The sequence below is a fragment of the Mustela putorius genome, unplaced genomic scaffold (assembly GCF_011764305.1).
Source record: "Mustela putorius furo isolate JIRA1106 unplaced genomic scaffold, ASM1176430v1.1 tig00003845_pilon_pilon_pilon, whole genome shotgun sequence".
In the NCBI taxonomy this organism is placed as follows: Eukaryota; Metazoa; Chordata; class Mammalia; order Carnivora; family Mustelidae; genus Mustela; species Mustela putorius.
This window is the reverse complement of record NW_025421998.1, coordinates 94,567,645-94,584,632: the sequence shown is the minus strand read 5'-3', so window position 1 is coordinate 94,584,632 and position 16,988 is coordinate 94,567,645. Positions and strand designations below refer to the sequence as shown.

The window sequence follows — 16,988 nt, the reverse complement described above, 5'->3', positions numbered from 1 at the left end:
CTCAGGTCTCCAACCAAGAATGTGTAGAGCTGTACTGTCCACTATGGTGGCCACATACCATGGGGAGCTTTTGCACACTTGAGATGTAGTTAGTAAGAGAGAGGAACTGAACTTTTCATTTTACTTGACTTTAGTTCATTTAAATATAATCCTAAAAACTGAATATTTTTAAAGAACTATTTTTAAATAAAATAAAGAATAAAAATAAAATACTTTTAAATAAAATATTTCTTCCATTAAATATAACTTTATTGTTTTGTTTTATTGCATTCCAACTGCTGAAATCTAGTATCCAAACTGAGATCTGCTGTAACTGTAACATGCACTTGAATTTTGAAGACTTAGTAGAAAGAAAAGAATATAAAATATCTCATTGATATTTTATTGATAATATTTGTATTTTATTGATAATATTTTGTATTAAACAGGTTGAAATGATCATGTTATGGACATACTGATTTACACAAAATATACTTAAAATGATTGCTTCTGTTTCTTTTTACTTTTTAAATTTACATTTAAACTTCATGTGTGGCTCTCATTGTCATTCTGTTGCGCAGCACTTGTGGAGGGACAGGAAAACAAGGACTGAAACTTAGCAGGCTAGGGGGTCTGAACGCTCTTATCTAACTCCTTCCAGGCCATCTCAAGAGGAAGGCAACCTGCCAAACATGCTTAGAAGCCACCAGCTTAGAAGTTCGGACACAACCCAACTCTCTCCAGCTCGTAAATGGCTAAGACAGTCTGGGGATAAAATACTTTGGTGATTTGGCTGAAAATCTTTCCCAGGTTAGAGACAAAAATCAAGAAGGGCAGCTAAAATGATCATCAGTAAGCTACCCCATTGAGTGTATTAAGATCTAACCTACTCAATTTTGAAACACTTCATTAAAATAAAGGGCATTCCACCTTACTTGTTCCTGCCATTGTCCCAGACATCTCCTTAAGAGAGGTTCTGAGCCCACTTCTATATACTCACCCATTTAAAAAAAATTTTTTTTTGGATAGAAAAGGATAAAAGAGTAAAAAATAGTGAGGAGGGCAGGGTCTCACAAATCATTCATAGAAAGAGAGAATGGTGTAACAAGGTGAAAAAAAGTCTTTAGATTCCTGGCCTGTCACTCCCTAAATCATCCCTCCTTGCTCCTCCATACTAGAAGTGGTTTCTCTTGTATTGCTTGAGGTAAAATACCAGTGGACTCTAACTGTCCCATCTTACACAGATGGTAAAAGAAGTGATAGCAGCACCATTGAAATTCTAGCAACCCTTCTCACCTTCATTGGTGAGTTAAGAAAATCAATATAAATCACAATAAAATCATTCGTTACATACATACATACCATGAATCCTTATCTCAATACTCTGCTTTTTAGGTCAATGACCCAAAATTTATCTGTTCTCCTTTTGTACTAATGGCCAAGATATAGGTTTTTGTTTCTTTTTCGATCCTTTTTGAGAACAAGTACTTTAGACAATCCAAGAAGTTTCCATTGCTTCTCTTGGGGACCTTACCCTGAACCCAGGCCCATTGTGATTCCTCGATAGTGGATAAAATGCTCCAAGCTGCATCCATCTTGTGCAGAGCTCCTCTGTGACATCTTTTGTGTAGCCACAGATGTTGGCACCTACCTGGAGAATTAGCACACATACAAAAGACAATGGTCATTGATAGTAGCAAAAGCATTGACCGTATTCCTATCTGGTAAAGGGGAAAAATCTTATTCCCATCATTATATGCTTACAGAGGTCCCAGACTTTCAGAGCCAGCCAACGGTACAAAAGCGACAAGTGTGCATGATGAATCAGCAGACGAGAGCTCATTTCAATGTTCAGTTCCCAATTTCACACTTTGTTATTCACTGATGCTTTGCTAATGGAATCTTCGGTGATGCTCACATATTTTACTTACGGTGTCTCCATGCTGACTTCAAAGACTCCATGGACGACTACCCAACGATAATGTTTTACCATTCTATCCTCAAAAGACAGTTCATGCTGCATGTGAAAATGGATTTTCTAATACATACCACAGGGAGACATAAATGCTCCTTGGTTTTTAACATCACAAAAGACTAATAAAGGAAAGAATACCAAAGAACAAAAGGTAAAAGTTCCTTGTCGAGAGTAAAACTCACCATGGGGATACCAAACAGGTTGAACTCAAGGATACTAGGGATGGACCATCGGAGATCATCCCATGTGGCTGCATTGTCCCCCAACCAATGTGCAGCATATTTGCCAGATCCAGCAAAAGTAGAACGGGATAAGATCAAGTTACTTTTGTTGGGGAAGATATTCTTCATGGCCCTGAAAAGGAATACAATCTATTGAATGTGAAGTGAGCTGTGAATATCTAGGACTCACCTGTACCCAAGGGGAACAATGGGCTTTCCAACAAAACAGAAAAAACATCAGGACATCACAAACTAGGTGAGCAAACTAGTTTTTATTATCTTATTTTATTTAAATTCAATTAACATATAGTGCGTCATTATTTCCAGATGGAGAGTTTGGTTGTTCATCAGTTGCATTAAACACCCAGCGCGCGTTACAGCACGTGCCTTCCTTAATGCTCACAACCCAGTATTTTTAAGATGTAGTACTTTTTTTAGTATCTTATATTTAAGATCTAGTATTTTTAAGAGCTTCTTTCCCACTTCTGAATAAGGTTTCAGACTTCATATAAGACAGTCCAAACCTCTACAGTCTAGTCCCCCCAAAAATGTCTTTATGCTCCTGGCCCCTCTTTCTCTTATTGGATCTGACTGTGTTTTGGCCCTTTTGATCAACAATACATTGTGGCCATGTCTTGAGTTCTTGACTCTACCTTTTCCACCTAGACAAAGCTTTTCCAATGTCCCTTGTTTCCATGTCTTGCTGCCCCTCTATAATCAATACTGTCTAGCACAACACCAGCTCAGGTTGTTCCTCTGCTGGAGCAGTTTGTATACCAGCTGGGCTCTAGGCAGCTGGGTTCCCCTAAAGCCTTAGAACTTATTATTAGCAATTCTCAATGTTGGGAAGTCTTAATCTAAAAAATAATTTTAAATTATTTTAAAATTATTAAAAAATAATTTTAATTGAGTAAGTCTCAAAAGATAACACATGATACTCTTTATCATGTGTTAAATGCAATTAAAATATAAAATATTATTTTCGTTGTACTACAAACAAACTACCATACATCAAATAAGATTCTATAAAAGATTAAGCAAAGGGATTGAGAACATGGAGTTCAGAAAGACAATTACTTCAGGATAGAGGGGAGTGTGAGGTGGGGTAAAAACACAGTGAAATATAAACTATCTTGCTTAACGTTTATTCTGAATATTCTTTTGCATAAGCTCTTTCCTGAAATGCCTCTCCCTTCTTTCCCCTGTCATGCTAAGCAGCTCATACCTTTCTTTAAAAAAAAAAAAAAAAAAACAATCTGAAATTAAACAAAATTACAACAATGGGGTGGTGAAACTCGACCCACAATTGCTGCTTCTATATTTCCTTTCAGTACCACGGTCTGAGACAAGTACATGACCTGTCCCAGCCACCAACGGTCTCCCAACTTCATACTCCTGAGTACTACCTTATGTGGAGTCTATAATGGCAGCATGATAGAATGGCAAAAGAGAGAAAATTCTGAAATAGAGGATGGGTTTGAAAGCATGAAGTCTTCCCTTCTGACAATTTAGTGAACAAAAAGTAAAGGTAGCATAAAGGAGAACACTCAGTCTTCAACTCCTACCCTCATGTCTTTGATCTCAACAAGCAGGCACTTTGCCTTTATTACCATTGGCTAGAGGGTTTATGGCACACTGTAATCACCCACCATGAAAGGAACACATTCAGGTTGTACAGAGTGAAACTGAAAGCTGGATAAAGTTATCTGAGGTTACAGGTTTATGTAGAGGCAGACCTTTATGGTACCTCAGATTAGATAAGTCTCTTTTCCAGAGTAGAGGAACAATCTTATTCAGAGATCCTCAGGTCTGGCTGGCTTATCATTCATTGGTCCTGATCTCTGAGGGGATCTGGTCTTTCTACTTTCAGCTCAGAGGGAGAAGTTCCTTCTTAGGGTAACCACTGTCCCAGACGATAGTTCCAGGAAGGTTGAGCCAAATACTAATCAGATATATGGCTTAAATGTTGCTGGTGCTCAGATCCCACTGAACAAAAAACATACCCCCACTGTTCTCTGGGAACTTAGGTCATTCTGTCTGACCTAGAGAGCTTAGAAGGGCACTTAACCTTCTCCATTGTAATTACCTTTTAACTATTAATCATAGCTATTAGACTACACTAACCACCCCATCACAACCTTACAGCACTTTTATTACAGGGAGACACAAGCAATAAAGCAATTTGCAAGTCTCTTTCTGTCCTCCAGGCACTCCCTCCGACCCTCCATTCTTAGATAGAAGCATTTCCAAGTCAAAACAGATTGCAAGAAGAAGGAACTATGGGACCCATTAATCCAAGCCTCTAGTTTCAAAGTGGAGGGAACTGAGCCTTATTCTTCTAGCTTATTTCCCAGGAAAGGCAGAGTGAGAGAGAGAGAGGAGAGAGAGGTCAGAAAAGAGAGGATAACAAAATCAGAAACATGAGTCCTTCTTCTTAAAGCCTCTTTTTGGAGATCAAAACTTCTGCATTTATGAGACAAGGACCCTCTCTCACCTGGACGATCCCACATAACACAAAGTCAGGAGGGCAAAATGGTGCTGGAGAACAAAACAGGGGTGGTCACACATCCTCTGCAGGCCCTTCTTGATGTCTCTCTCTCAGGCCAGGCAGCTATGCAACACACATCTTAAGTACACACACTATTCCTCAGGCTAACGTTACAGGGACAACTTTGCCCTCAAAACGCTTGCCGTCCAGCAAGGAAAAAAAAAAAAAAAGGAGGGGATTGCCTAAATGTTATAATGTAAGGTTTTTGTATATTGAGTATATTGTAATACAAAAAAGGTAGCATAAAAAAGGGGAAATAATCTTTTCCTACAACTGACAGGAAGGTTTCTAGAAACATCTGAAAAGAGGTTTTAAAGATAAGCGTATGTTTGCAGACAGGAGAACTGAGAGAGAGTCTGGGGCGGCCAGTGGGGAGAGAAGCCAGGAGGATGTGGTGTGGGCAGCTCTGCCAGGTAGACAAGGGACACTCCGGCAAATTTGATTTTAATTTAAATAATAGATAATTTTTAGTGTAAATAGGTCCACTACAAATTTAACTGGGACCTATATTTTTATTTGCCAAATCAGGCAACGCTGGTGTGGTTTGGTAACAGGGCTGGCTTCCAACTGGGGGCTCTAAATACCTTGCACATTATTGCCTACCAGTATCTAAGGAAGTCCCTTAGTCACAAGCCAATCAAAACTAATCTCACATACACACCAAGGGGCTCTATAAGAAGAGCTCTTCAGTACCATCTAAGATCTGAGTTGCACATCCTTATAACCACAAAATATATTTGAAAAACATACTTATGGAAGATACACAAAAGCCACCACCTCCCACTTCCCCTACATAGAAATTAGGTGAAAACCAAGTGCTTACGAGTCTGTTGCTTTTGCCATGGAGTAGCCGTACAGACTGTGGACATCATAATGAAGACCCCACTGAAATTCCGCATCCATGCACAGGGTTCTTGCAAAAAGCAAGCGGTCCAGAATCCCTATGGGGAAACAGCCATCAGTGAAGCACTTTCCTGTCAATCAGCTCTAATAAAATAATGACCTAATTATTTGCTTCCCAGTTACTGTACCTTCCCACTCAATCTCCACCTGACAAAATCCGTTCCGGTTTTAAATTCTGTCCTAAATGCTACATCCTATCTGGGACCCACACTAAGCCCCACTCTAAGATAGATCATTAAAATTAAGGTGCATTCCCTCGGAGCCCATAAAACATGGCGCTAGGTGGAGGCAACTGGGAAATGAGCTGAGAGGAATGGGAAGTTGGCCTGAAATGAAATACAAATACAGCAGCACATTTCTCTACACATATTTGATCAAGAGGAATTGTGTAAACAACAGAGATGAAGGCAGTGGGAAGGAAATACTTTTACTCTTCCGTGATAGGCATTCAACCCCAGTTAGGTTTTGTTTTGTTTTGTTTTAAGAAATGAGATTTGAAGGGCACCTGGGTGGCTCAGTGGGTTAAGCCTCTGCCTTCAGCCTAGGTCATAATCTCAAGGGTCTTGGGATCAAGACCCATCGGGCTCTCTGCTCAGCAGGGAGCCTGCTTCTCTCTCTCTCTCTCTCTGCCTGCCTCTCTCCCTACCTGTGATCTCTCTTAAAAAAAAAAAAAGAAAAAAAAAAAAAAGAAAGAAAGAAAGAAAGAAATGAGATATGAGACTTAAATAAAAGTTCCATAAATAAGAACTCAGATTCTGCTTCTAAAATCACCAATGTCTGACCATTATTTTCTCTTTTCACACCTAACACACTCAATATTTTCTGCCTTGTAGCCTAGAATCTCGTTCTTTTCTTTTTATACTTGTGGACCTATAGCTGGGCACCACATCAGCTCCCCTTCATCAAGCCTTACCATCAATATAGGGCCTCAGAATGAAGCCCAGTTCCAGAAAGTAGAGGAACCAGGAAACCCTGATGTTGACTTTTCCCTACTAGTCCCACAGAATCTCACCAGCCAACTTAATCAGAAATCAAGTTGAATGATAAAACATTATGAAATTTATATTTTCAACAGAGCTTGGTTTGTGGAATGAGACTCACAACCACTTCCATGATAAGATAAAAACACTAAAATTGTCCCAGGGTCAAAGGTAATATAAGTCTTTATCATGCTAATTGTACTGTCTAATCCTGAAAAGGTGAGATCACAGCAGAGCCAGTTAGAAGGTCCTGGCTAGTCATCCGTAGGTAGACTGAAAAGCTGGGACCTGGGGTGTGAGGTGCTTGCCAGAAGTAGGCAGAGGGGGAGGAGACTGTGGGTTTTATACAGAAAAGACAAAACAAAACAAACTTTGGCTCTCACTAAGAAGAAGATTAAGAGATTAAAAGGGAAACATGGTAAAGTGATCCCTAGTTGGAAAAAAAACATGGGGGAGGCGGACATAGACTGAGGAGAGAAGAATGAGGAATAAGCAGACAAGCAAACAGTAGATTTTACAATAAATTAAATGGCTTGAAGCCAGGATTCTTCCTTTGAAATTTCTCCACTCCTCTGGAGACCAAAAGGAGCTAAAGAAGCAGGTCACCGATGGTCCAAGGTTCAGGTGAAGTGGACAAACCAGAATTAACTGGCAGGGACAAGCCAGATGCTCACCAAAGCTGTGTTCTCCTCCTGAGGGAGTTAAGATTATATTTCACACTTTGGCTCAAGGTTAAACTGAGAATAAGTGATTGGATTCTGAGCAAAGAAATGCGAGCAAATTGCGTACGCCCTACTTTGAGGCCTGCCAGTAACACTCCTCCACCTTCTCTCTCCTTCACACAGGGAGCTGGAAACAAAGGACTCTGAGAGAACCCAGCCATGGAACCAACGAGATCCCTGAGCCACTGCTCAGGTGAGAGCCACGCATCTCACGCTAGAGTAGATGAGCCAAGAATGAACTTCTGTTGCTTTAATCCACGGAGATGCTGGGGTTCACGTGTTTCCACAGCACAATCCATCTGTTACTGTTTCACACACATACACACTTTTGAAATCAGGACTAGAAAGTCTAACTAAGAATGAGACTTAAATTAAGAAGAAGCTAAAAGGAACAATGGATACTTTAAATTGTGACTAATGAGCAAAAAAAAAAAAAAAAAAAAAAAGAAGTTCACAAAATTACAGAGTTACTTCAGTGGAAGGTGGTTTGGACCTTAAAGTATTCTGGAATTCTCATAAAGTTGAAAACTGAAACCATTTGCCTAAGGGGTTTGGAGACCACAAACAGGATGGGAGAACCACGGGGCCTTTGGGGGAGGCGCCCACCCGCCACCCGCTCGCCCTCGGTTCCATCGGTCAGCAGGTGGCCGGAGCCCCTGGTGCACTCAGGAAGGGCTTCGGTAGGGGAGCCGCTGCCGGCGTGTCCACAGACCCCCTGCCCTGGGAACTGAGACTGTTCGAGGCCACGTGGAGTGCCGTGGGGCGTGCTCTAAGTGTATCTTGTGACAACTTACGGGGAGTAAAAGGAGGAAAGTTGAAGGTATTATGTTCACACTCGCCATCGGAACCGTGGAGAAAGCTGGATACTTCATCCATTTCCTTCGACACACAAGAGACACAAGGGGAAGGGTTACAGATGCAGGGTTAGTCTTCCAGGAAGGGTTACTGAACTAGAAACCCCATGTCTGCGACCTCTGATTGACTGGGATCTCGAGTAATCTGCCTAAATCTTCTTGCCCTCTGTTTCATCTTTTAGATTGGGTTGTGTCTAAGGTGCCCTCCAAACCAAAGTGCTGTCAGGCACATTTTACCTTTTATACATTGATCTCAATTAGCTAATTAAGTGATACCATTTCCAAAGGCTGATTCTTACCTTATGAATAATGTGAGTTTTATGTAGCTGTTAATGTTTCAGTGCTGTTCGAAAGAGCCTAAGACAGAGGAGTATTTCTGTTTTATAATTCCCCCTGTCTTTTATTCCACTCAGTGAGGGGCAAGAAGATATAACAGAAACCAAATCTGTCTCTTTAAAATGGATTAAAAATAGGTGAAGCTTAATCTTGCTAACGGAAATAATTTTCCAAATTTCAAAGAAATATCTCCACCTGCTATCCCTACCTACAAAATAAAAGGGATTCATTAAATTGTTCTCTGATTAACTTTAAATTTGAATGAATCAGTGTGACAGCCTCTCATAAAACAGTTGAAAGACAGTTAAGGGAGGAAGAAGCTGAGACCCTGGAAAAATAAAGGACGTTCTCAAAAAAGAAATAATCAGTTGGTGGCAGATCCAGAATTAAAATGTGGGGTTTTGAGGGGTCTATTTTACTGCATATAAGCTCTGCATTAAGTAAAATGATTTTATTTATTTTTTTTAAAGATTTTATTTATTTATTTTACAGAGAGAGATCACAAGTAGGCAGAGAGGCAGGCAGAGAGAGGAGGAAGCAGGCTCCCTGCTGAGCAGAGAGCCCGATGTGTGACTCGATCCCAGGACCCTGAGATCATGACCTGAGCCGAAGGCAGCGGCTTAACCCACTGAGCCACCCAGGCGCCCCAGTAAAATGATTTTAAATACCACTATGTCAAGGAAACTATTCTGTTACATACAGATCAGGGTCAAAGCTCATTTTCAAATCTTGGACTATCCGTTTCCAAAAGAAGTTTGATTCCGGAATAACAACTTACAATCCATACTCCATCAAACTTGAGAGTTTTATGAAATTCACTGAACTGCTCCGTCCACCACTGAGTGCAAGTCGGATTACTATAATCAGGAAACACTGTCCTTCCGGGGTATCCCTAGAGAATAAAGAAGGCGGAGGTGGCAGTGGTTATGCCTGAGGGCCATGACACATTCTTTGCTGCTACAGCTTCTGCCACCAGGAGCCCCAGGCATCTTATCATTTCAGAATCAAAATTTCCCCCCAAACTAAATAGTAAACTGGATGCAAGTAACCAAAGGAATCCAAAAGGAAAGGAAAAACAGCCAATTAAATACATGAGAAGCCATCAGATGTCTTTTTTCAATGAAAACATAAAAACAAAATTTCATGATGTCAGACCAGCGAGGAACAGAGTCTAAAAACACTCATCCATCTAACTGGGTAAGATTTTAGGAGAGAATGACTAGGTTCACTTAATGTGTAATTAAAGGTCATTTAAACCCGCTTTGAATAATGATGTTTATAACTGATACATTTGGTTTAGGTAAAGAAATGATCTGTTTTAAATGGTGAAGTGAATTTTGTGCTTCTTACTTGGGTCCAATATTTCTTATCCTCTCTATTCCTACCGATGTTGCTTTTAACATTTCCCATAAATAGCGCAAAGATAGAACTTACAGCCAAATTACTGAAAACTCTGAATTGATAGGGTATAAGCTCTTTTGCTTACATTCTTATTTAAGTTCCCAACAAACTTATAAGTTGTCATTAGGTCATATATATATATTATATATAAAATATATATTCTCTACATATTAATGTATGTTATGTGTCATATATTACATATATTTTATAATAATTACATATATTTTATATATTATTACATATATGTGTAATAATATTACATATACAATAGTATTACATATGTTTTTATATGTTGCAGAGACTTCTTAAAAACTCCACATGAGAGCTTAAAATTCTCAGTTTCAGTGGATTGAACTCCTGGTCTCTTGTGTTAGGTGATAGGGCACCAAATAATTAGAGGTAATTTTGAACTTAGGAAATAGGCAGTGTGGTAAAGAAGTCAGCTACAGCAACATTATCTAGAGTAGGCCCAGCAAACTTCATTCCAACCAAAATCCTTATTTTTTATTTATTCGTCTATTTTAGAGAGAGCGAGAGTATGAGTGGAGGTGGAGGAGGGTCAGGAGAGGGAGAGAGAGAATCTTAAGCAGGCTCCATGCTCAGCTCAGAGTCCAATGGGGGGCTCAATCTCACAACCCTGAGATCAAGACCTAAGTCAAATGCTTAAACACCTGAGCCACCCAGGCATCCCCCAGACACCTTTGTAATAAATCTCCCCCCACCTCCAAGACGACTACCTCAGCCAACATCTCAGATCAAATGTTTGATGTTATTTGTTGGTCAATGGAGGCAACTAATTAAATTCTTGTAATTATATGCAAATTACCAATTGTGTACCACTCGAATATGAGTATATTGAAATGACTCACAGGTTTGGATAATCTACTTTTCAGATAATCAAAATCATGTTTATGTGACCATGGGCTCTGATTTTGTACTTATATATGAATACTGGTCTGATTTTTTAGAAATTCACTTCAAATAAAACAATAAAATCAAAGCATTGGTTTGGGGAAGGAAGAAACTACTGTTTCCTAGAAGGTTAGACTCAATGAAAAACAAATAAATAGAATTAACTATTGTAAATAAAATCAATGATAGGAATTAAGTGAGCAGTTAGATTAAGGGGCATTGATAAACCTGAAAACACAGATTTGAAAAGTAAACTGCCCAGGAGCAACACAACTTGCAGCCGCATAAACTCTCAGATTAAGTATCAGTTTTCGTAAATGTCACATAATCCAACCAAGTAGGGCTGACCCTATATATATATAACTGGAATAGAAAGTTGCCTCCATGATTTAATGTAAAGTACTCTGGAAATTAGGCTTCTAATCAGCCTACTCCAATGCCTGCAGAAAGGCTGGGCTCTATAAATCTCATTTAAAATAAAACTACATTAGCTGAGACAGGTTTCACATTAGACTATGAGCCTCCTGTTACACTATTGTAGCCAAACATATTGTCTTGGGAAAGAGAGAAACTGAGAGGCAGGTGGACTTGAAGAATAAATGAATTTTTTTTTTCTTATGCTACATTGCTTCTCAAATATCTATAGTCCAAAGGTCAGGGGCTAGCTTTTTAGAGACTAGACATTAATTTTTCCCACCACAAAAAGAGAAATGATAATCATGTGATATGGCAGAAGTGCTCTCGCCACAATGACAACCATATTGCCATATACAAATGTATCAAATTAACATGCTGTACACTTTACACAATGTCATATGTCAAATATATTTCAATTTGTTAAAAAATCCTTCAGAATTTTTATCATTTTATTATTACATCTACCATTTTAAAAATAATAATAAAAGAAGCCTCTAAAACCATGAAATCAATAATAATGTTACTACAACATGCCTTCTACTCACCTTCTTTTTTTTTTTTTTTTTTTTTTTTTTTTTTTTTTAAAGATTTTATTTATTTATTTGACAGAGAGAAATCACAAGTAGTCGGAGAAGCAGGCAGAGAGAGAGAGAGGGAAGCAGGCTCTCTGCTGAGCAGAGAGCCCGATGCGGGACTCGATCCCAGGACCCTGAGATCATGACCTGAGCCGAAGGCAGCGGCTTAACCCACTGAGCCACCCAGGCGCCCTCTACTCACCTTCTTAACGAAAGTACAGACTTCCCCAAATGACTGTCACTTATTGATTCCCTTGCAAAATTACCTGCCCAACGACAAAGCCATTGTCCCCCAAGATCCATACTCTCTTGTGGCTTCCATTCATATAGGGCTGGTAGTCAGAGTTATTTAAGATGCCAGGATTCTAATAATAAATATGATAACAAATATTACTTTTATCACTTTCTTTTGTACTTCGAAAGGGAAAGTGAGGCAACAGACTTGTTTGAACATACCATAATGATTACATATTTCAGTCCTTGCTTATGTAAGTCATTGATAAAATTTGAAAGATTAGGGAAAGCCTTTTCATCAGTAGTAAAATCCTTATTTCCATCCATGTAGTCTATGTCAGAGTACTGGACATCCTGAAAGATAGTGACAGACAGTTAGAACCTAGGAAATATAACTATGCTGACTGAAGGTATCATTGCTCTGGTTCTTGCTCACTAAAACTGAAGCCATATTTCTTTCTTTCCTCCCTCTCCTTCCTTCCTCTTTCCTTCTTTTTTTAAGATTCTATTCATTTGGCGGGGGGAGGAGGAGAGAGAGAGATGAGCAGGGGGAGGAGCAGAGGGAGAAACTGAGGCTGACACAGGGATTGATCCCAGGACCCTGAGATCAGGACCTGAGCCAAAGGCAGAAGCTTAACTGCCGGAGACACCCAGGTGCCCCTGAAGTCATATTTCATAATGGTCCTTGAACTTCCAGGACTTGGCTACCTCTTAGAATAAGCCCCTTCTGAAAGCTTCAGGCACTCTTAGGTTGCAGCTTTATGTCTTTATCCTGACAGATGCATGTCATGAAGTACTTGAAGGAAGTTGAGGGTAGGAACTGTGTCTTGTTCATCCCTGCAACATGAGAGCTTGGATGCTGGACATAAAACAGGTGCTCTTTAAATGTCTGTTTGGGTGAGTATATGAGTAATGATGTAACCATGTGCTAGCTTGGACCCTAAACATTAAGCTAGAATATATCATAAGAGGAGAAAACAGTCTTCTTGCTCTATAGAACTGCTAGAATAATAACTCACAAAGATAAACGACAGAGGGGCAGGGCTTTAATTCACCAAAGTCTCATACATAGATTATTTTAGTGTTTGCATACCAATCTGTGAGGAGCAGGGGTCATTCCTGGTGAGAAGACTGACATGTGAAGGGGTTGAGTGACATTTCCCAAGGTCATACGCATGGGTGGGTGGGGTCGACTGGGGCTTTTGGGATATGATCTTTGAGTCCAGCTGCTCTTTTTTTCCCAAACTGCCACAACTTCAAGGACATCTGAAGGTCTTCAAAGAAAGTGTTCCTCATGTGTCTGAGAAGGTTCTAGCTTCCAGACCCACAGGAAAATGTGGCTGGTGGCCTCTTGCCAATGCAGCACACCTGTTCTAACACTAAGCAGTCAGTACTCAGGTGCCTCCACTCCCACATGGTGGGAAAGAACCAGTCCGTGGAAGGAAAGCTCTTTTGTTCATGAATCAGCAGCACCTCAGGAAAGCCCTTTGCACCAGAAATACAGGGATAGATTGCAATAAATACAAGTCACCGGAAGAACTATTTTTGAATCCTCGTCCTGCCATTTGGCTAGTTCTAATGACCTTAGAGAAGTTATCAACTATGCAGTGGTATTTACAAAATACCAATAAATGATGTTTAACCATGATTGTGAAAGCACCTTGTAAAATAATAACCATGTGGCAAACTTTGGCCTGATTCCTCCTGGGATTAAGTGCTTGTGGGTATTGATTTGGGAGCATTTAAATAAAACACATGATCAATTTCCTCTTAATAGCAAAACACCACAGCAGGTATGTTTTCTCCCAGGAAAAAATCATCTCCCTACCTGCTCTTTTGAGCTGCCCTGAGAAGGCATTGTTAAACCCCAAGATCAGGCCAAAGTCATTTCCACCTGCACCTTCTTCCTTCACATGCTAAACAAATAAATGTTTGCAACACAGTTCCCAAGATCTAGCCCCAAATAAACTGTTCTCATAACTTCATTAAAGGCATTCCACATCTCCTGGAGGAATTGATCAAGTACTCTATACTTAATAATTATCTATTTATAGTGGACATTGAACATCATAAATACTTGGCAGCCACTGAGCTTTCAAAATTATAGTCTACCAGATCTGGAAGGAGTGTTTAAGGTTGCTATGAGAAACTCACTTCCTGTGATTCATTTTTACAGTCGTCAGCTCTTGTTAACTGTATCACCCTAGGTGATGCTTTCTTCCATAAAATAACAACGAATTTGGATGGAGCTCATCCTCTGTACTGCCTGCATTCCATGCCTAGTGTAAGGAATTCCTCACTACCAGTCCACCAATGGACTGGTAGAATATAATGGACTGGAGAATATAAAACATTCTCATTTTATAAAAGGGGAATTAAGTCTCAGAGATGCTAAGTAACTAGCCTAACACTGACAGAGGTAAAGCTAAAGCTTTGCAAAGAAGTAAAGCCAAACTTCAAGACCATATGCATCGGACCCCATAAACTGCTGTTTCTATGATGACACAGGTAATCAGCATGCAAATCTCTGACCATAAGTGTGCCTGTTTGTCTGTCTGTCTACGTATGTATGTACATATCTATCTATCTATCCACCTCTCCGTATTTCTTCCTAATACATTGAATCAGATGCAAAAACTAAAAGAAAGTGGTGCTTTACACATGTTAAGAGAAGTTCCAACTTACATAAGGGATCTGAGCTACACGATTTCGATCCACAACCTTCTTCAACCCATTGATGCCACCATAGTTCCTGCGACTAAGCTGGAACCCAAGACTCCAGTAGGGAGGCATGAATGGTCGTCCAATGAGCTGAAACAATAAATATAAACATGTCTAAGCATTTAAAAACTACTGTTTTGAGCACCATGTCTGATACAGAAAACACTGTTTCCATTTCCATTTATAACTCTCCAAGCCAAAGCCCATACCTCCAGATACTCCTGAACCACTTGTTCTGGAGTATTTCCCAGGAATATGTAAAAGTCAAGGATGCCCCCAATTGTGCGGTAAGTGATCGCAGGAGCAGGCTGCAGCGTGACCTCTGAAAGGATTAAAATGAGAGTTATAAGAATTTTGTGGTTGCAAATATGCTTTTCTCTGGAATATTAACACCTGAGTTATCCAAAACAATCCCAGTCTCATTTTGCAAGAGAATGAAAATCATGTTTCTTTCATTTTAATTTTTTATTTCTTTTCAGCATAACAGTATTCATTTTTTTTTATTTTTTTATTTTTTCAGCGTAACAGTATTCATTATTTTTTTTTTTAATTTTTTATTTTTTAATATTCATTATTTTTGCACCACACCCAGTGCTCCATGCAGTCCGTGCCCTCTCCAATACGCACCACCTGGTTCCCCCATCCTCCCACCCCCCGCCCCTTCAAAATCCTCAGATTGTTTTTCAGAGTCCATAGTCTCTCATGGTTCACCTCCCCTTCCAATTTCCCTCAACTCCTTTCTCCTCTCCATCTCTCCTTGTCCTCCATGCTATTTGTTATGCTCCACAAATAAGTGAAACCATATGATAATTGACTCTCTCTGCTTGACTTATTTCACTTAGCATAATCCCTTCCAGTCCCATCCATGTTGATACAAAAGTTGGGTATTCATCCTTTTTGATGGAGGCATAATACTCCACAGTGTAAATGGACCACATCTTCCTTATCCATTCGTCTGTTGAAGGGCATTTTGGTTCTTTCCACAGTTTGGCGACCATGGCCATTGCTACTATAAACATTGGGGTACAGATGGCCCTTCTTTTCACTACATCTGTATCTTTGGGGTAAATACCCATGTTTCTTTTTTTTATGGATTACTGAAATTTATCATAATATTAAGTGAGTAAAGCACTAATGAAGAATTGATTTTTTAAGAGAAAGCAGAACCAGTTCTATTTTTTGTTATAATTTTTTTTTTTACTTAAATTCAATTAAGAACAAATTCTATTTTAATCTGGCTGTATTACAATACAAATGCTGGAATTTGTGAGTGATTTAATATAATGAAAAGTTTTAAAAACTTTATAGATGAGTTTCACTCACCAATAAGTAAGTAAGTAAGTAAGTAAATAAATAAATAAATAAATACAAGCCCTTATTAAGGTGCTATTAGTCCAGAAGCTTGAGGGAGGAGATTCTGGAGTAGGGAAAGGATTAACCATGAGAAACAACTTATAGAACACAGTGTTATTGCTTAGACAGACAACCTGGTTTATGTGTTGAAATCTACAGGTATCTTTGGGACCTGTCAATGCATCTTATTATGTACAGAATATTATTGAAAATACTGCATTAGAAGAGAACCCCAAAGAAGTTTTCAATTTGGGGACTTCATCAAGATCAAAAGCTTCTGCACAGCAAAGGAAACAGTCAACAAAACAAAGAGGCAACCCATGGAATGGGAGAAGATATTTGCAAATTACACTATAGACAAAAGGCTGATATCCAAGATCTATAAAGAACTCCTCAAACTCAACACACACAAAACAGATAACCATGTCAAAAAATGGGCAGAAGACTTGAACAGACACTTCTCCAATGAAGACATACAAATGGCTATCAGACACATGAAAAAAATGTTCATCATCACTAGCCATCAGGGAGATTCAAATTAAAACTACATTGAGATATCACCTTACACCAGTTAGAATGGCCAAAATTAGCAAGAGAGGAAACATGTGTTGGAGAGGATGTGGAGAAAGAGGAACACTTTTACACTGTTGTTGGGAATGCAAGTTGGTGCAGCCACTCTGGAAAACAGTGTGGAGATTCCTTAAGAAATTAAAACTAGAGCTGCCCTATGACCCTGCAATTGCACTACTGGGTATTTATCTCAAAGACACTGATGTAGTGAAAAGAAGGGCCATCCATACCCCAATGTTCATAGCAGCAATGGCCACAGTCGCCAAACTGTGCAAAGAACCAAAATG

At 39.4% G+C, this 16,988-nt stretch overlaps 1 protein-coding gene across 1 annotated transcript in view; it reads right to left on the bottom strand.

Moving 5' to 3' along the window:
• Nucleotides 1-16,988, bottom strand: part of LOC101672847 (probable maltase-glucoamylase 2) — a 93,628-nt gene that overhangs the window by 53,840 nt on the left and 22,800 nt on the right. The window contains exons 9-17 of the mRNA XM_045063084.1: nt 14,988-15,100; nt 14,743-14,868; nt 12,280-12,411; nt 12,090-12,188; nt 9,297-9,410; nt 8,123-8,207; nt 5,547-5,664; nt 2,137-2,308; nt 1,514-1,630 (exon numbers count right to left, since the gene is read on the bottom strand). Of these exons, the coding sequence (XP_044919019.1) occupies nt 1,514-1,630; nt 2,137-2,308; nt 5,547-5,664; nt 8,123-8,207; nt 9,297-9,410; nt 12,090-12,188; nt 12,280-12,411; nt 14,743-14,868; nt 14,988-15,100 (1,076 nt within the window). The remainder of the gene's footprint in view (nt 1-1,513; nt 1,631-2,136; nt 2,309-5,546; nt 5,665-8,122; nt 8,208-9,296; nt 9,411-12,089; nt 12,189-12,279; nt 12,412-14,742; nt 14,869-14,987; nt 15,101-16,988) is intronic.